Source organism: Danio rerio, chromosome 20, assembly GCF_049306965.1.
Source record: "Danio rerio strain Tuebingen ecotype United States chromosome 20, GRCz12tu, whole genome shotgun sequence".
Lineage (NCBI taxonomy): Eukaryota > Metazoa > Chordata > Actinopteri > Cypriniformes > Danionidae > Danio > Danio rerio.
The window spans coordinates 23981076-24001709 of NC_133195.1; the positions used below are offsets into that span (position 1 = coordinate 23981076).

Genomic DNA, 20634 nt, shown 5'->3' on the forward strand with positions numbered 1-20634 from the left:
AGGAAAACTAGGTTGCGGTTTAAAGTGGTGTTAGTGAGGCCAGAAGGGGGCGCTCAACCTTTGTTCTGTGTGAGTCCTAATGCCCCAGTAAAATGAAGAAAACACTATACTGTCAGTGGGCGGCATCTTTCGGATGAGACTTTAATCCGAGGTCCTGACTATCTGTGGTCATTAAAAATCCCATGGCACTTGTCGTAAAGAGTAAGGGTGTAACCCCGGTGTCCTCACCAAATTCCCTCAATTGGCCCTTAACCATTCTGGCCTCCCAATCATACTCATCCACCGAATTGACTGTACCACTGTTTCTCCACTCCACCAATAGCTGGTGTGTGTGGTGAGCGCACTGGTGCCATTGATATTTGGCTGCTGTTGCATCATCCAAGTAGATGCTGCACACTGGTGGTGTGTATAGAGGACCCCCCCCCCCACCCACCCATGATTGCGAAGCAATTTGGGTCTATGTAAATGCACTACATAAATACACATTACTTACTTGCACATATTTGTTACACTATATGTTTAAATACAGCACTGTTGCTGTTTACATTTTCTCCTCAAAATCTGTTTTTAAGCATAATAAAATTACCAGATAGGCATGTAAACAAAGTCCATTATAGTATGGTTGACATTTTTAAAAAATAAAAATAATAAATTCATGGAGCCACTGTAAGCCTATGCAACAGATTTATGATTTAAGTTTTGGTGGTTGTATTGGACATGTCCTGACACATAAAAGTCGATGCAATGCAACTTTCTGTTTGGAGTGAGTTAGTGAGCGAGCTTATGTTTGGCAGCGCTCAGCAGAGCTGAACGCCCCCATGCGCAGGCAGGGTTCAGACTCTCCCCACACACTCTGCTGCCTACATGCTCTTTCATACAATACTAGTAAGGTTGTTACTGGGCAGCGTGAGGCTGTGTGCACTCTGGTGTAAGTAATCCAGCCTCTGGCTTGCCCCTTGGGTACAGATCTAGGGGGCTATTTCAGAGACCTCATTGGAGATGTTATAAGTGGATTTGGATCAAGGCCTCCATGCGGAGAATGTGCCAGGTGTGTATGCAGTGGCCAAATCCACTTCGCCCACCTCCTCCAAGCCTTATTTAGTATTTAGTAAACATCATTGCTTTTTACCTTAAATGCTTGTAGAGTTGTTGTAAGCTAATGTTAGTCCAGTTATTTTGAAATGTATTGTTCATAGCTATTTCATAATACCTAATGCACACATGCTGTTAATGAATGAAGTTTCATTTGCAATAAAATGTTCATATATTAAAGGTCAAACATACTTTTATTATTAGTAGAAGCACTGTAAGTTTTGTGGTATTTCCAATCGAACCCATTACTGTCTCCCTCCTTGCGCTGAGGTCGAAATATGCAGACAGCGTCTCTCTGCTTGGCAGCTGGAGTTAGGCCATACCTCTTCTGCAGGAGAGCCGTCTTAAAATAGCCTGCTCAGAAATGACAAGACAGCTGGGTGAGGGGTGTGGTGGGGGATGGCGAGAGCGCACCACTGGCCTTGGAATAGCGGAGTGTTGCTGTAAACCAATGATTAGTTAACCCCTCTGCAGCATTTCCCTCTGCGACTCAACCGTCCGAAGGGGGGAGTATGCATCTGTGCACGATCGCGAAAGTGTTCTTAACCTTTGTCGCCCGGAATGTCGCCTTGTCCTAAGATTAGGTGTCAGCGCAGAGATGTGCAGCTGTATGTTTATTCCTGTCTGTCATTAAGATGTCACAGTTGTACAGCTCTTTAAGCATTAACAAGGTCATGTGGTTTTCAGGTGCAACTACGGCTGGCAGGGGCAGTTCTGCGACGAGTGTCTACCTTATCCTGGCTGTTTGCACGGTACCTGTGTTATGCCCTGGCAATGCACTTGTGAGAAGAACTGGGGCGGCCTCCTCTGCGATAAAGGTAAGGGTCCTGAATGCAGCTGACACACTGATGCTGAAAATGTGACCTAGTTAGTTTTGAAAAATTGAGGTCAACCTGGAATTGACCCATAAAAATGGTCAGCAGTAGATCAGAATGATTTGGTTAAGCCTGTGAACATGCAGCCGTGGAGGTGCCAAGGCAGCGAATTCATATCATGGTGTTAAATAGAATTACAGCATCTTACACTGAGCTGGTTTGTTGGCTGCGATGTCAGCACAGGCTGCGCATCATGTGACAACGCGCACACACAAACACGTACTCTGGATATTGTGGTTGTGATTGGAGTGGCGCTCGGATATCTGATCCGTCGGTCAGCGTATGTCCTGGAAGGTGCTTAGGAATGAGAAGCAGCTGAGAGGTGCCTACAGTTCTGTTTATTTATTTACTAGCCTTTATGTGCTCGGCCTTGCCTTACAAGGCCTGCTGGGAGCCAAGCAATAGTTTTGCCAACTGTTTTCAGTAAATGTAGGACTAAACAAACTCTACAAATACAGGGTTAGTCTTTATTTGCCCCATTGCCTATGAAAGTAAAGACATTCATTGCGTTTTGTGTCCCTTCAGATCTGAACTACTGCGGCACGCATCATCCTTGTGTCAATGGTGGAACCTGCATGAACTCTGAACCGGATGAATATAACTGTGCCTGTCCCGAAGGCTACTCTGGCAAGAACTGTGAGATAGGTAAGATTGATGGATAAATGAAGGCGTTGGTGGATTGATTGACCACTGAAGGGATGCAATATTGGATGAATGGAAATTGATGGATGCATCCGTATGTAGAGATTAGAGTATTGATTAGTGGACAGATTGAGCCATTTAAAATATGGAATGAATGGATAAGTAAATGAGTTTAAGACATGGAGTGTTGAAAGGATAAGTAGATGAATGAATTAATACATGAATCTATAGATGCATAAATAGATGTAGAGATCAATGGATAGATGAATAGAAAAATAGGTTACAAAAGGGGGGTTTGGTGAATAAATAGAAAACGGATTAAAGACATGAATGGGCAGATGAGTTATCTATTTATTTAGCCAGGAAGAGTCCCACTGAGAATTCAGTGTACAAAACAATCTGCACACAATCTACAAAACAAAATAATCATACAAAACTATTAAAGGGCACCTATTTTACCTCTTTTTCAAGATGATTCTTTTGTGTCTCCAAAATGTGTCTGACGTTTCAACTCAAAACACCCATCAGATTATTTATTATACTTTTTAAAATAATGTGATTTATTTATTTTTTTTCCTCTAAACAAAATGTAGCTGTTTTTATTGCCTGTGCCTTTAATGCTAGTTTTCCTCACCCACCGTTCCCACGTGGCTGTCAGAGTGTGCCTCAATTTCCACCTCGGCTGCGTCATATAAACAGCACAGTGACAGACATAAAGGAAGCAGATCTCTTGTAACGTTTGTGAGAAATACTAAAGTAAGAACTTGCCCAATGATTATTTGATGTATTTGTTGTGGAGTCAAGTCAAGCCTTTCTGCAATGATGAGTCACAGATACACTCATGATACACTCATGACCAGATACACATTATTATCCACTGCTGTATGGATATTTGTTATGTTAAACCTGATTTAGCATCCATAAACCATGATTAAACCATCTTATTTTATAATTGTACTGACACGTGGCTGTGGTGATAAAGTAAAGACGGTAAAATCTCTGTACCAATAGCGTCTCTGCAACAATGTGATGTCATGCTGCACGCATTGCTGTTTCTGTGTGAAGTCAAGACATAATACTAACTCTGTGCCATCGGAAAACTATGATCTGTAAAAAATGAGAATATATACAGTATGTACATATATACTCGAGTCCTGATCAGGAGGTAACGTTCAATCTAGTCTGAAACTGCGTGATTGGGCTCGATTTCCGATCATGTGACCGGATTTGGACATCTCTACAAATCAATGGATAGGCTGATGGATTCATAGATAAATGAATGGAAGCAGTCGTAGTGGATAAGTGTAAAACTGCAGGGGAATATGGAGGATTGATTTACGCGTGTATGGTATTTTCCACTTGATATAGTGTTAATTGTTGTAGCTTTCAATGATAGTCGTCAACAATAAATATATCAAACACATCATTGCATTTCTTGCAGCTGAACATGCATGCGTATCAAACCCCTGTGCAAACGGAGGCACGTGTCATGAAGTCCCGACCGGATTCGAGTGCCACTGTCCACCAGGCTGGGAGGGTCCCACTTGCGCTAAAGGTACGTGAAGCTTTTGTGCACCTTCCTCTCAGACTTCTTCTGTGTGTCAATCTGTTCAGTCTGGAGACCTAGTTATAGACTTAGACTAGAGCACAGACGCCCGTCCCCTCCCCACATGTGTCCAGATGCTGTTGCCCGAGTGCTGCTTGGCTGCTCGTCATGCTGGGATGTGTCAGGTACATGTCAGGGGAAGCCAGTCCTGGATCTTGGCAGCACAGCAGGGTCCCTTCACGGGGCCGATGAGTTTGAGCTGTTACGGGTCCAGGATTAAAGCCTGGTGATACCCATCACTGAGACAGGGGGGGTGGATTTGCATAATCTGTCTTCGCTTTGAACTAGCATTTGGCTTCACAAATTGAGAACGCAGTGTGGCATGGGCTACCCTTCCTCTTCCACCCCTCCCGTTTGACAAAGCATCCCACTTGAGCTCAAATTTGATCGTTTGCGAATCCGTTTCTCACCTCCAGGATGCCCAGTGTTTTAATTTTTTGGTATTTCTCACACTCTCTCTACATCCTACCTCCTCGGTTTCTTCCACCACACATATGGGGCTGTGTTTCCATCGTCATAGCAACAGTAGGGTCCCCTGCTGGAATTTGGACATTCGCTTCACCCCTCCCTCCCTCCACGATTTCGCCCATAAAGGTTTTCCCCCATCTCTTCTCTCTTCACTTGCCTGTCTGACCCTTTTACACACCCCGCTCCACCCCATTCACAACAATATATGTATAAGACTAAAGGGAGAAGAAAGGAGGGAGGAATTTCTCTTGTTTTTGTTTCCTGTTATTTTCCTCCAAATTACAAAAGGCTGCTGCTCAGTTCTTTGTGTCTTTGTGGCCGTATTAAAACTGTAACGATTTGTGTTCTTATAGCAGCTAACCTGGCGACCTGGATTATATCAAACTCTAATCGCGTTACTGTCTTGCATAAAGAAAAGCCTATGCTTTCACTGATGAAAACGCTGACACCATTACCAACTCTTTCTCTATAGCCATTTAATTGTACTGCCAATTAACAGTAGGTTATTTTTTGTTTTATTTCTTTTATTAGCTGGAAACTACATAATTCAGCAAAGCTCTTTTCTGCTATTTGATTAGAAGTAAAAAGAAATTTGGAGAAAATTTGCAGTTTAAAAACCCCCAGATAGTGTCTACTCTGCTTTTGGAAAAAAAATGATGAATTAAACATGTCCTCTTCTCCAACAATGCTGTGTGTGAACCATTATTTAAAACAGTCATTCTTTAAATGACTTTAGCAATAATTATTTAAAACAGTCAAGCAGGCAGTTAAATGGTTAATGGAGCCTTTGTGAATGTAAAAGACATTAAACGCATATAAACTTATTTAATATTCACTTTTTAAAAAATCTTTTTAAATTTTCACAATCTGTATTTTATTTATGTTGCAATATATAAATATACAATAACGCAGACATCAGTCATAATGTATCGCCCTACTCTCTATCATTTTTTTTCATTGCAGCAGCACTGATCTTTTCTCTAGTAATATATCTGGCGAGTGTGTGTCTGTGTGTTGGGTAGTGGGCGGTGAAATAACCCGCACACCCATGCTGGGTGTAAAATTGCCCAGTTTGAATGTTAATATGGATGAAACCGAAAACATCCCATAATATTATGCCATCTAAATCCTGTAATGGCTCTTTTTCATGCGAGAGGCCTAACAGTTATTTTAAAGCACATATTAAGCATGTTCTGCAGAACGTGACATGATTTTGTGTTGATGTTGCAGACATGGATGAATGTGCCTCCAGCCCGTGTGCGCAAGGCGGAACATGTATCGACCTGGAAAATGGCTTTGAGTGTGTCTGTCCTCCGCAGTGGGTTGGAAAGACCTGTCAGATCGGTAAGATTGAGATCCCCTGTTATTCCTGGATGTTTTGATCTTTTGAAGTTCTTAATGGGCATGTTGTTCATTGCACCATCCATTCATGCCATGTTGTTCGTTTTTGCATTGCCATTGGTTGGAAAATTCAATCCATCATGCATTCAAATGGTTGTAAGAGAGGGTCTCCTACCACCATTTGAAACCATTTGAAATGGTCTAGGGCTGGGAGATATTTGAAGAAAATGATCACAGTAAAGTAATTCGAATCAGTTAACGTCGATAATTATCACAATAAATGTCAGAGAATTTTTCTTTTAATGCAGATTTATGCTCTGAGTTAAAGCAGGCAGTTAATTTCTGATCTGATCACTACCAAGGCCCAAACCCGATCGCTTAGATCAAATTCTGACTGCCATCTATTGCAAATACCCTGATCTCTTCTCAAATGCAGGGGCGATAGTGCCTTTGCAGTTGTGGGTCCGAAACTATAGAATAAGTTACCATTAAATATCAGAATAGCAACCACTCTATCTATTTTTAAATCGATGTTAAAGACTTTTTTCGAGTGCAATTAATATTCCCTAATGGCGGTTCAAGCCTATACTAAATTGCTTCTTCTTTTGGAAACTTTCACTGTTGTTACTATTGTTTTATATAGATTTTTTTCAAATTGTCGTGTATAGCTGTTTTTTTTTTACCCGCTACTGCTATTGTACAGCACCTTGGTCGACCAAAGGTTGCAATTAAGTGTGCACTAGAAGTAAACTTTGATAATTGTCAAAATATGTCAAACATAAATAAAAACAGGCAAACTTTTACAAATTTGAGGTGCTGAGTTTATCATAGTAAGTATTTCTAAAACTAAAACTTCTTAGTTTATGCATGTTCTAACAGATAATAGTAAATTAGCGCTGTACAATATTGTAAAAAACAGACATTGCGATATTTTATGTTTCTACGATATATATATATTGCGATTATTGAGCATAATTTCACCAGATTCATATAATAGAATGCATTTTCATGATTTTTATAGGGGAGAGCATCTGCAAATAATTATACTGTACAAATAAAATGCACAGTGCTGCATTTTTTTTAATTTTTTTTTGGATATTTAGCAAAATTCAGACAAATTTAATAATCAAATGTAAAATAACACTATAGTTTTCATCTCATAGTTCATAGTCCATCTCATTTTCATAGTGGCCAATCGTAAATGTTTTCAAATACAACTCCCAGTCAGTTATAATACCAGTTCAACATTGCAAATTCTGCGATGTGACTATTGCAGATGCGCATTTTGCGATATCGAACCTGAAATTATATATTATGCAGCCCTATATTAAATCATGAAAAAGATTTGTGTTCCCTGAGTTTGAGGACATTATGCAAATGCACAAACACTGTGAATTAATAGCAACAATTACTTTTCATTATAATACATTGCTCCATAAGAACATTTAATGCATTTCTACATTAATAACTTAATATTAATTAACAATATAACAATCTTTTTTTTTCCCAATCCTGCCTCAAAACCACAGTACTACAAAAAAAGAAACATGGTAACCCTATCATACATAAGTGTTAAATTTTCTGTGTGAATTTCTTTGTGACCATTATTTAGAATGTATAGTTTTAATGGCAACATGTCAGGTTTATCACATGACACTACAGCCCTGATGATTTATCTTTTTTTTTTTTTTTTTTCCATTGTCTGCAAGGATTGACAATCGTCTTGATTATATTGTGAACTATTTGATAATCCGATTTTTGAATACGTATATTTTGTAAATGGTGTTCATTTGATCTCCCAGCCCTAATCTAAACTGCATAAACTGCATTTTTTTTTAGCTAAAGTAGGATTTGAACCGAGTGATTTGATCAGTCGGTCACACTTTATTTTAACGTACAATTATTTCTATTTACAACCCTTAATGAATACTTTTGAACTCCATAAACTTATTAACTTATTAGTTAATATTTAAGGATGTTAGGGTTGTAACAATGCTGGAATTCAGGACCAATCAATACTGAAATTTTAAAAACATCCATTTCTTGATAACAATTCAGCGCTGTTGAGCTCGTTTTCTATATGGCAATTTTTAAACCGCGTTTTAAAGCAGCGATTCATAAGCGGATCACTCGTATGTCAGCTTATAGACAAACCAGCTGATCGACATGACTTTGAAACACTCCAGTGTTCCTTTATCTGTGGTTACACTCAGTAAACAGAGATAAGTTCAGTGAACTGACGACCTTCAGAGCCAATCACAGTCATTTCTGTTGAGCATCTGAACATAATAACGCTCAACAGCACTCAAATGTTAGCGGGAAATGGATGTTTTTTAAATTTCGGTACAGATTGGTACTGAATTCCAGTATCGTGACAACCCTAATGACAATAAGCAGGTAGTAAGACGACAATGAATAGTGGGAATTGGTACTTAAACTAAAGTGTTACCCATTAGTCTGCATGAGGATTTGGTAACAGTGGCAACCTGATCCTTGTTGACTGTAAGTCGGCCATATAGACCTGGATCTAAGACTAGATTAGATGGTCCAACGCTGGCGCCACAGGATTTTCCATCATCCTTCTGCTCACAATGGTGTGTAGGCCTTGTCAGGGGAAGTGATGAATGTGAAAGGAAGTGGATTGTGACCTGTAAACAAGCGTGGGGTGGGAACAGGAGTCGGGCTGCTCATCTTACGCTTCGAACCTTAGCCTGCAGCTTGTGTTTCGCTCACCAGAGCCGGGTCTGAGCGCAGTGGAGAGTCGTGTTTCCTGGTGGACAGGTGCGCATGGGAGCGGAGCACACCTCACTAGGGGCCCCTGATGAATTTTTAAACCACTAATAAGCGGCAGTTTTATTTTCAAGTCAAAGTGTCGAAGCCCCCTGAACGGACTGGTCACCCATTTAGGCTTATAGGAGAGAAATGAACAGAAAAAGGGGTGATTTTTATTTTATTTTATTTTTTTATTTTTATTTTAAAAATTTTTTTAGAGATGCTCTAAGGGGTTTACAATTGTATTATAATTATATAATAATTGTATAACATATGTTATATATATATTATATAACATAATAAATCATTCATCATTTAATTCTAGTAAAAATATAATGTATACATTTTCTTAAAAGAACGTATATTTAAAATGTATGGTTCCATTTATGTATTTATTTATGTATTACATCTGTGGAAATTCAATTAAAGGGATAGGTCACCCAAAAATACACATTTACTCATTATTTATTCACGCTCAGTGGTTTCAAACCTTTGAGTTTATCTTTCTGTTCAACACAAAAGAAGATATTTTAAAGAATACTGAAAACCGTAGTATTTGTTTTAACTACTCATAAACAGACCCCCCATGTTTTTCGCAATTCCACGATCGCTGAATCCAACGCAAAATCAACAGTCACAAATTTTTTCGATCTTGCAGTATTCTTAATTTAATATTCTTAATTTAAATACAAAATAATCACAAAAAATGAAATGAACTCATAAAACATCCAAATTCCAAACCATATAATCAAAATATATTTACTTTAGTTCGCAATTAATTGTTTTGCATGACTTGTAGACGTTGCATACACAGCGCAAGTGAAGTATTTGAGTCTCCTTTGAAAAATGACATTTCATCTGCGCCCTCACAATCATTACATTAAATTACATTACATTCCATGGAAGGGAGAATTGTTTTGCAGCCTGTGCAGGAAGCGGACGTGGATGAAGCGCGAGTGATTTACATGTGAAGTCAAAGCAAGGATGGGATTAGACATCCTATGGCGTAAATTGGGCGTTTTGTGCATTTGACATGCTTCAAACCTCAAAAGAAGGTGAGAGCAAACATCTAACAAATGGAGCAATGGAACAGAGAGAAAGCAAGCAGCTTACAATGAAATTGGTTCAAGGATGACTGAGTTGAGGGACATTATTAGTGCTTCATGTGTAAGGCTGGTATTATGATGTGCGTCAAACCCATAAATGTTTTCATTTAACTCTTCCTGCAGTTAATGAGAGAAAACGCTTCCGGCAATCCGAGTTTTACAGCAATCCGTGTTTTAGGTGTATTACGGTAGGGGAAGCCCTAAAACATGTCCTGGGTATGAGGTACAAAATGTCAGATGCTCTGAGAGAAAGTAAGATCGTGGATAAAAATAAGAGTTATACAAACTTCTTTTGGCTTAATTCCTACTGTTTCTTGATCTTGTCTTGAGACCAACATAAAGAAGCTCTATTTTTATGATTTGTGTCCTTATCATTGTGTCAGATTGCACACCTAACGTAGTAGTTTATATATATATATATATATATATATTTTTTTTTTTTTTCTTTTTTTTTTTTTTTTTTCTGGGAATTACCACCACAAAAAGAAATTTTTATCAGAAAAAAATCGTGAAAAACTAGGGGGTTTGCATAAATTTTTAAAACAAGTAAAGATTAAGTAAAGGCTGGCTCACACTGTTTTTTTTTTTTTTTTTTTTTTTTACGTAAACAATCTGTAGCGGCAATTTTGCACACAGTATGCCTCAATAATAAAACCAGAAAGAAAAAAAAAACTGTTCGCGTAATCGTCTGCAGGAATGTGTCAGAAATCTTCTGACGCTGCCAAGAATGTCGCAACGGGCTTTAAGCAGCTGTCAGTGAACATGTCAAACCAAAAATCAAAGATCATCGATTTTAGCCTAGGATTTCAGGAATCTTTTAGGATTTCCCAAATGTGTCTTGGCTATCATGGCTGAAATCTCACAGTGTGAGCAGGGCTTAAGGGTGCTTTCACACTTGGTTCAATTGCCTGGACCGTATCCAAGTTTGATTGTCCCCCTTGCCACCTTCTCGTTTGGTTTGTGTCCACACTGTCTGTTTCCTTCTGAATCCTGGTACGCTTGCGTCATCGAGCTGCTGTTGTGTGTACGGCTGTTGCTAGGGGACGTACACAAAAGCAAAGCGTAAAAATGAAAAGACGTGTGTGCCGCGGCCGTTCTGCTTTTGCACTCGATGTCTGTAGAAGCTGTTTTTAAAGGAGACAAGCAGACATTATCACTGTGTTTGCCCTGGCTCAGTCCCGCTTGTCACCAAGGTGTATAGCATGTGTCACACAGACATGAGCGTTATGAAAACTAAAGTTTGTTGTACAGTTGGCGGTTCACTTCCGTTTTTGGGTAAGATTGCATTCATACCAGAAGTGAACTGAACCAGAAATTGCGTGAACTATACCACAGACGACCTTTTTCAGGCGGACTCAGGTACAATACATGGGTGCGCACCAGAGTTCAGAAGACACGTTCACACTAGCCAAATGTACCATACTCTGATGTCAAACAAACCCGTGTGCGGACTAAAAGTGCTAGTGTAAAAGCACCCTAAATGATCACACATTTTTAATTTTGGGGTAAACTAACCCTTTAAGCAGAACTCAAGCATCACTGTTTTTTGGAACCTTTACTTTTGAGATTGTAAAGATTGTTTTTGTGTGTAATCAAATTTATTGAATAACGAAAGATATTATTAATCTATTAAATTGTGTTTTTCCAGTAAAAATAGCTTTGTTTTTACTAGAACACAAACCAGATACACTAGTAAAGTGTTTTATGTGTGTGTGTGCCTGTGTTATGCTCATTGCTCAGGAAGTCAAGCAGCCCTGGCATCGTTGTGACTGTTAGAGTTTCAAGCCAACAAGCTTTTCAATGGGCTTAATGGTGGTGGGGTTACACAACAAGAGCTCCAATTTCGCCTGCTCCTCTCCTGCTACTCTACACTTCCCATCTCCACTTCGGTCTCGCAATCTACCAAATTGTCTACGAAATCTCCCAACTCTTTCTTTCCCTCACTTTCGCAGATGCAAATGAGTGTATGGGGAAGCCTTGCGTAAATGCTCACTCTTGCAAAAACATGATTGGTGGATATCACTGTGACTGCTTTCAAGGATGGGCCGGACAGAACTGTGACATCAGTCAGTATCTCCTCAAGCTCCTCTCCTCTCTTTTCCTCCATCTTTGAGCTCTATAATGGCAGCCAGGCTTTCCTCTTCAGACACTTGATGGCTTTTGGGATTCTTCACGCTGTATATTTGGTCTTAGGCTTCACCTACTGTTGCATGCTGGGCTTTTTTTGTGTGCGTATGTTGATTTAAACTAACATTTCCATCTTCACAGCACTCACCAAAGCTCATCTGATTTGAGTTAATTGCACATCTTCAACTGCTCTCCTTTATTTCCTCCACTTAGCCATTGATTAATTTGCTTTGCTCATTGACTGCAGATCTCAATGGCTGCCATGGACAGTGCCAGAATGGAGCTACTTGCAAGGTATGTAGACTTTTAAGGTGCTGTATTGTCGCTTCAGCTAATTGTGCTGTTGGTGAAGGGTGGATTTATTTGTGTCTGTGCAGGAGCTGGTTCATGGAGGTTACCACTGTCAGTGTCCTGCGGGGTTTGTGGGCTTACACTGTGAAGTCTCAAGGAATAAATGTGCCAGCGGTCCATGTCAGAATGGTGGCCGCTGCCATGTCATTCTGGACAGCTTCGTTTGTGAGTGTCCGTCAAACTACGCAGGGATGCTCTGTGAGGTGAGAAGCATTAGTGATTATGGTATTATTATTATTTTAGTTTGGTTTGTATTTTTGGTTGGGTTTAATTAATTAATTAATTTATTTATTTACTTATTTATTTATTTATCTATGTATGTATTTTTGTATATCTATTTATCTTTATTTGTCTATTTATTTATTCATTTATCTATTAATTAATTAATTAATTAATTAATTAATATTTTATGTATTTATTTATTTATGTTTATTTGTCCATTTATTTATTTATTTATTTATTTTATTTTTCTGTTAATTAATTAATTAAATTATGTTTTTATATATTTATATTTTTATTTATTTATATATTTATTTACTTTTATTTAATTATTTATTTGTCTGTTTATTCATTTATCTGTTAATCTATTTGTCTATTTTTATTTATCTGTTAATTAATTATATTTATGTATTTATATTTATTTGTTTATTTATTTATTTATCTATCTATTTATTTTTTCTTTTATTTATTTATTTATTTATTTATTTATTCATCTGTTAATTAATTAACTAATTAGTTAATTAATAATTTCATTTATTTATTTTTATTTATTTATCTATCTATCTATTCATTTATCTGTTTATTTATTTATTTATTTATTTATCTATTTACTTATTTATTTATCTATTTATTTAGTTAATTTACTGTTGTTGTTTATTTCTTTGGTTTTGTGTCTTGTCTAGTTTTTGTTTTTAAGCTTGTTTGGATGGAGTTTTTGTTTTGTTTCTTTTTGTTTGGTTGTGTTTCATGTTGATTTATATTTGTTTTAGTTTGTTTTTCATTTACTTGTATTTCTTCTTTTTTTGTTTATTTTTGGTTTTCATTTTAGTTTACTTTTTGGTCGTGTGTTCAGACCTTTTTGACATTTGTTTCTATTACTAATAACCGAAGAGCAGACATTAAACGACAGCTACTTCATTTTATTCAGATTTCATCTGTTACTGTAAGATATCTATTATTTCTCTGTTTGATAATTGAATGGAAATTGTGAGTCTTGATTAATTGATGACATTTAGCACTACAGATGGTGTTACTTCCCTATTCAAACTTTGCTCCTGATAGGCTCAGCTAAACTGGTTGGTTGCATGTATGCATGTTTAAAGCCCTGGTGTAAGGCAGATCAACCCTGCTATTCGGCCACAGGTGCACCAGAGTAACTAGAGTAGGGTTTGGGAGGAGGGTGGGAGTGTTTTTATTTAATTTTCTTCATGTAGCCATTATTGCTGTTGGCGGTGGAGAGCTCTGGTCTGGAGCCAGTGTAAGTCTAGTGGCCAGCTAAAGATGGACTTGCATAGTGGTCCTGGAAGCTGGTCCTGAGCCAGTCTCATCTTACCGTGCAGACTAAAAATAAGTTGTAGTGAATGAGGCAACTCTTCTCTTGGCCTCCTGGCAGTCTGCCCACAAACAGCCCGGGAAAGAGAAGGCCTTGATTTTTACATTATATTCATGCCTGGCGTGCCATTCGCTCACATTAGACCATACCGTCTACAGTCTCTTGGATAGCGAGCACTGTACTAGGCCAGCTTTTCTTTTGGTAAGGCTGTTGCTTGGGCAAATGCACAAATTGACAACATAAATAAAATCTTGTACCAAAAATCTTTTTCAAATCATTATATCTACAGTAAATGCTTTACTAACTATTTCTATTAATCGTTAATGCTATCATTGTCTTCTCATGATGCAAACAGAAAGTAAACTGTTCTAGTCATGTACAAAATGACTTTGGATCTTTACAAGTATAAAACCAAAATGTATTTACAGTTACTAAAGCAATAATCCTCAAGCAGCTGTGGTTTATGAGTGCTAAGGAGTGATAAACCCCCTGGAACCATTTAAAGTACAAATCACTATGAAATATTCAAAGAGGTTTTTCTTTCAGTGTTTTAACATTAAATGTTGACTGGTTTTGCTTGCTGTTTGAAGCGTGTCCAGCTGGGTTTGTTCTTGGGATCCGGTACAGATGGATGATTATCTCTTACATCTGCCTGCTCTTGCAGTTTTCTGTAGTCTGTCTTGATACAGTCTGGTTTGCAGACTCCTGTTACATCACTGCTCTGTAAGTGCTCTGTGTAGGCCTTCGCCCTTTACAGTTTTTATTCATGCTAAAAGCAATTCAGCGTACTTTTTATTCAGGAGAACAGCAAGATTGAAGTTCAATTTTATTTACTTGTTTGTTTTTTGTAAAAATGGGAATTGGGGAGAATGAGAGGGACGCAGAATGCTGCATAATCATCTATAATTAGTATGAGGTTGTTGTAAGGTTTTGCTATTTGCCTGTATAATAGTATATGATTCAAAATGTTGGAGGCCTTAAGATTTAGAATTTAAGTCTCTTATGATCATCAAGGAAACATTTGTTCAATAAAAATAACAAAAAATATTAATAAATATGGTAATTTAAAATTGCTTTTCTAATTTAAAAGTATTTAGAAAATACTTTATGAAATGATGAATGAAAATGTATATTATATTATATTATATTATATTATATTATATTATATTATATTTTATTATATTATATTATATTAGATTAGATTAGATTAGATTAGATTATATGGGTGGTAGTAGAAATGACAGTTATTTGTATAAAAATCTAAGTCATTTAGTCATGCCCTTTGACCCATCAAGCAGTTGACACAGCATCCTAAAAATGTGGCACTCATAATGAGAGACATGATGCAAAAGACAAGATTGACAAATTCAATTGCAAAATGATGGATTGCCATGGACTGTTGGCCAGTTATTGATTTATAGTCTGAAAATCAGCTTCAAAAGCCAATTTTTGCTAATTATATTAACTATTATTGATCTGATATAAAGGCCATTCACCGAAGGCAAAATTGTTTTTTCAAGTAGCTGCCACTTTAAGATTTTTAACTTTAGATTTTTTTTTTAATACTTTTTTTTTGTTTGTTTGGTTTTGTTTCTTGTTGTTTTTTTTTTTTGTTTGTTTGTTTTAGGTTCATGATAAGATTGAATTTTTGTTTTCTTTAAGTTTTTTTGTGTGTGTGTGTAGTTTAAGTTTATGATTATATTGAGATTTTGTTTTAAGTTTCTTTTTGTTTGGTTTTGTTTCTTGTTTTGATTTATATGTTTTTTAATTTAGGTTTACATTTAGTTTTATTTATATTTCTCTTAGTTCTTAATTTTTTGTGTAGTTCTTTTGTCTGTTTTAGTTTGTATTTTTGGTTTTCATTTTAATTTAGTAAAGTTTACTTTAGCTTTGATTCATGGAAAACAAACGAAATATCCTTTTAAGAGTTTTTTTTTTCTTAAAATAAGTTCATGTTAAATATGTTAACAGTTGTGTGAATGATTGACTTCTAAGAATATTTACCAGAACAAGGCCAAGTCGAGATCAGAGGAGAACTAGATGAGCAAAAAGTGTTCCTCGTCCCAGTTGAATTTGCTCCGTAAGAACGGAAGGAGGTCTAAATTTAGCAGCACAGTTTGTTTTGATTGGTCTCTTGTGTGAGTGTAATGGTGCTGTCTCCTTTAGCTGGAGGCTTATGGGAGCTTTCACAGCTTACCTGACTGTTTATCTGTAGTTTAAGAGGACTACATTTTCAAAGCCTAGGCCAAACTCATTCATTAACTCAATCTCTTTTTTTTTTTGAAGGTGGAGAGTCTGTCTCACCCAAACCCATGTGAGCCGAACCCTTGTCAGAATACAGCTTTGTGCTACAGTCTGCCGGGTGACTTTTACTGCGCCTGTCCTGAAGACTATGAGGGCAAGACCTGCGAAAACCGCAAGGACCACTGCAAGATGACCCCTTGCCAAGGTAACGTATTTCCAGTTTGTATCCTGACCAATATAAAACTGCCTAAGAAGTCTATCTTCACTAGCGTTGTCCGAAGTCCTTATTGAAATATATAAATATTTAAGACAATAAAACTGCTTTTCCACTAAACAGTAGAAAAGCTGAACAGTTCTGTTTGGTAAGCTGTTTCAATCTGGTCCAGTTGGTGCTGTAATAGTTTCTTTTTTCACTGTGGTGCTGAGAATGAAACTCATGGGAATGTAATATAAATGCGTCAGTCATTGTAAACAGTATAATATAAATAAGTGTAATGGAAAGAGCGAAATGGATGAGGAATTGATAGTTGTAGTTTTTGGACTTCTGTTTTTGTAGTATAACCATGCCCAGAATTTAATTCCAGACTTGGTATGGAAATCTGGATCCATACCTGACCATTTTTACAACAGTTTAGTACAATGCGGAGAAGTGGCTTATGATATCACTTATTTTGATAAGTATGCTTAAATATTTGAAACGATACAATACCTCTTGGATTGATACTGTATAGTGAACCCTTTAAAACTATGTTGTCATTTTTATTGATATTTTGATATGTGTATGTATGATTAAATATTTGAAATGAAACCCTGTCACATCTGCAGTGTCAGTACAAAGTTTGCCTTTCATAGCTAATGCATTGAACTTCACGTGTTTCAGGTTTCATTCGTTTAAAGATTAAGGTTAAGATGCGGTAGAAAACTCAATACTTGTGTTGTTTGTGTGTTTCTCTCAGCTCATGAATGCTAGGATACCTTTTAATTATTTGTTCTCGTCATTAATTAGGCTAAATACAGTTGAAGTCAGAATTATTAGCCCCCCCTTTGATTTTCTTTTTTTTTCTTTTTTAAATATTTCCCAAATGAAGTTTAACAGAGCAAGGACATTTTTACTGTATGTCTGATAATAGAATTATTTTCCTCTGGAGAAAGTCTTATTTGTTTTATTGCGGCTAGAAAGTGGCTAGAAAGCAGTTTTTTATTTTTAAATAAACATCTTAAGGTCAAAATTATTAGCGCCTTTGTTATATATTTTTTTATATATTTTTTTTTTACTGTCAACAGAACAAACCATCATTATACAATAACTTGCCTAATTACCCTAACCTGCCTAGTTAAGCCTTTAAATGTCACTTTAAACTGTATAGTAGTCTCTTAAAAATATCTACTCAAATATTATTTTCTAATAATTTCTATAATAATTCTGACTTCAACTGTATATGTTAAATGTTGTATAAAAATGCCTATTAACATTTTATTTTAATTATTCATTTGGCAATATTTTCCTGTGATTTCAAAAATGGTATTTAATATTGTTATTTATTTATTAAGGTATTGTATTGAAGTTAGAAATTCCAGTATCATGTCAGCACTAATATAACACACATTCCTGCTTGCTTTCTGTTTGTCAGTGATCGATAGCTGTACCATTGCTGTGGCGAGTAACAGTTCAGATGGAGGCGTGAGACACATTAACTCTAATGTTTGTGGTCCTCATGGCCGCTGTATCAGTCAGCCGGGTGGAAATTTCACCTGCACCTGTGAGCTTGGCTTTACAGGAACCTACTGTCACGAGAGTGAGTCTACTGTACTGTTTTATTTATTTTCCTCATAATAATATTTGTTTAAAAGTTCCCCATGTATTTACTGCTGAGGACACTGACCTGGACAGACTGTTGTGCATACATGTAGTTTATTATATTTTTTAAACTGTTAAAACATTTATCAAATTTTATTTTTTTAAGTTTGTTGAAAAAAAGTATGAGTTTACAACTAGAGCTTAAATATTGACACTATTTAAAATATATTTTGCTAAATAATATTTAAAATATTTAAATTTGTTTTTATTAAATTGTCATTGTATTAACAAATGTGTTAAATTATTTAAAAAAAAATAATAATTAACAGGACAAATATAAATATTTTCCATTCATTAAAAAAACTTCCCAGCGTTTAGCCTTGTATGAGTCTAAAATTTCATTTATAATGGTCTGTAAATTGTCTTAATGTCTAAAGATGTCTTAAATTCAACTTGGTGACACCTGCAGAAACCCTGTTTTTGTTGTTCCTTCTTTAGTCTCAGTTCTTTTTTACAGAGTAAATGGTTATTAAAGCAACTTCAGCTGTATCCTGCTAATGGTTTACTGCTAAAACCTAACTTTCTTGTAGAACTAATTTCACTCGTAGTTTAGCGTTAGCATTTGTTTTATTTTTGTTAATATTTTAGAATAGAATAATTATTTATTTAAAATATAATTGCTTTATCATCATTTAGTTTTAAATATTACATGGAATAATTGTTATTAGCACCACATGAGCAAAATAAACATTAAATAAACATAATAACATATAAACATAATAACAATAAACATATTGTCATCAAATATATTTTATTTACAGTATTATTGAAATATTAACTGTATTAATTGCTTAAAATCTTTCAAATAATCACTAAAAGTAATTTAAAAATATTACAATTTTCTATTTAAAGCATTTCATTACTAATAATTAAGTAATGATAATAATAACAGCTGAAAAATCATAATTAATTTAAAAGGTTTGTTGCCTCTTTGCTGTATTCATAGTAGCACTTAAGCTGCGTTAAGTCAGCAAGAACCAAATAATGTAAAAACAATGTACATTTCAAAAATGTAAATCTAATCTAAAAAAAAAACACAAAACTTAACTCTAATTTTGGCTATCAAATGTGTTGTTTCAAATGTGAACTTGTTGTCTTTATTTTAAAATCTTAATGTTTGTGTAAATTTTACTTGTCGTCTACCAGATGTAAATGACTGTGTGAGCAATCCGTGTCGAAATGGAGGCACCTGTATTGACGGGATCAGCTCTTTCCAGTGCTTCTGTCCAGATGGCTGGGAAGGAGACCTTTGCAGCATCAGTGAGTGTCCCTCATCATCATCATCAACTTTATCATCTTAACCTTTTTTTACGCTCACTTCCTTACCCTTCCTACTTGTGCTTTTAGATGTGAACGAGTGCAGTCGGAGCCCCTGCAAAAATGGCGGGCACTGTGTGGATCTGGTCAATGACTTTTACTGTGAATGTGCCAATGGCTGGAAGGGAAAGACCTGCCATTCACGTCAGTCTTCGTTTTAAATTTTATTTTTATTTTTTTTCCTGTCTTCTTCCTATTGTACTGAATATGTGAGCTGACTGATGATATTTTTTGTGTGTTTTAGGTGAAAGTCAGTGTGACTCCTCCACATGCAGTAATGGAGGAACCTGCTATGATCACGGAGATGCTTTCCGCTGTGCTTGTCCTCCAGGATGGGAAGGAAGTACATGCAATACAGGTAAGAAGAGCTCTAGATACCTGGGTCTATTATATATTACAATATTTTTGGGTATTTATTGCAAAAACAATACTATTGAAAATACAATGCATAAGTATCTAGACGCGTAATATATATAAAAATACAAACAAATAAATAACAGTTGATTTAAATTATTATTATATGTCTTTTTTTCTTAATTTTGAACGTATTTTTAAAGAATAGTGGGACAGTCTATCCAACGTGCTCAACCATAATTAAACACACTGAAGCAGCGAATCAAGCTTTTTAGGATTATATAAAATACACAAGCAGTTGTGCTGAAGCATGTTAAAAACTAAATTTGCAGGATTGTGCGTTCCCAGGAGCAAAAATCAAGACCCAAAAAAATAGTAATCACACTTTGTAATGCAATTTCTGTTTCATTCATACTGGACACTAGATGGCGGCTTCACACATAAACGCCACATGTAGATTACTGAAGAAAAGACATCAGCTATGGCTGCCTCAAAGCAAACAGGATAAAGATGATAGAAATGGATTAATGGATCAAACATGAACATAATAAACAAACGCTTATGTCAGTCTATGGATTATTTCTGTTCTTCAAGTCATCCTGGGTATTTTATTTTAACGCATTATTCAGTGCTAATTGACCTAGCCTTTATTACTGTATTGAATCAAATAAAGTAGTATGATTTCTTCAAAGTATGAAGGTAATATCACAGACTCAACTAATGTTATAAAGCGAATGAAATTTATTTAATAAATGTAAATCCAAAATCAAACAAAAAGTGCTTTGGGGGTAGTCAATGTGTCGGTGCTCTTTGAAGAAGGGATTCATAAAGATAAACATCAAAATTATGGGTCCAAGCCACTCAAAGTAAGTGAAAAAGTTAAAAAGCCTCTATAAGCATGACTATTGTTTAAACAGCACTATTGTGCA

The 20634-nt window shown here is 36.1% G+C and overlaps 1 protein-coding gene across 2 annotated transcripts in view; it reads left to right on the forward strand.

The window, feature by feature from the left end:
* The window catches only part of jag2b (jagged canonical Notch ligand 2b), an 84442-nt gene that overhangs the window by 44744 nt on the left and 19064 nt on the right, over window positions 1-20634 (forward strand). The window contains 12 exon segments of one of the 2 annotated variants that reach the window (NM_131862.1): window positions 1780-1910; window positions 2493-2612; window positions 4051-4164; window positions 5914-6027; window positions 11855-11968; window positions 12277-12323; window positions 12407-12583; window positions 16219-16381; window positions 17808-17972; window positions 19181-19294; window positions 19382-19495; window positions 19596-19709. In NM_131862.1, the coding sequence (NP_571937.1) occupies window positions 1780-1910; window positions 2493-2612; window positions 4051-4164; window positions 5914-6027; window positions 11855-11968; window positions 12277-12323; window positions 12407-12583; window positions 16219-16381; window positions 17808-17972; window positions 19181-19294; window positions 19382-19495; window positions 19596-19709 (1487 nt within the window). 2 annotated transcript variants of the gene reach the window in all.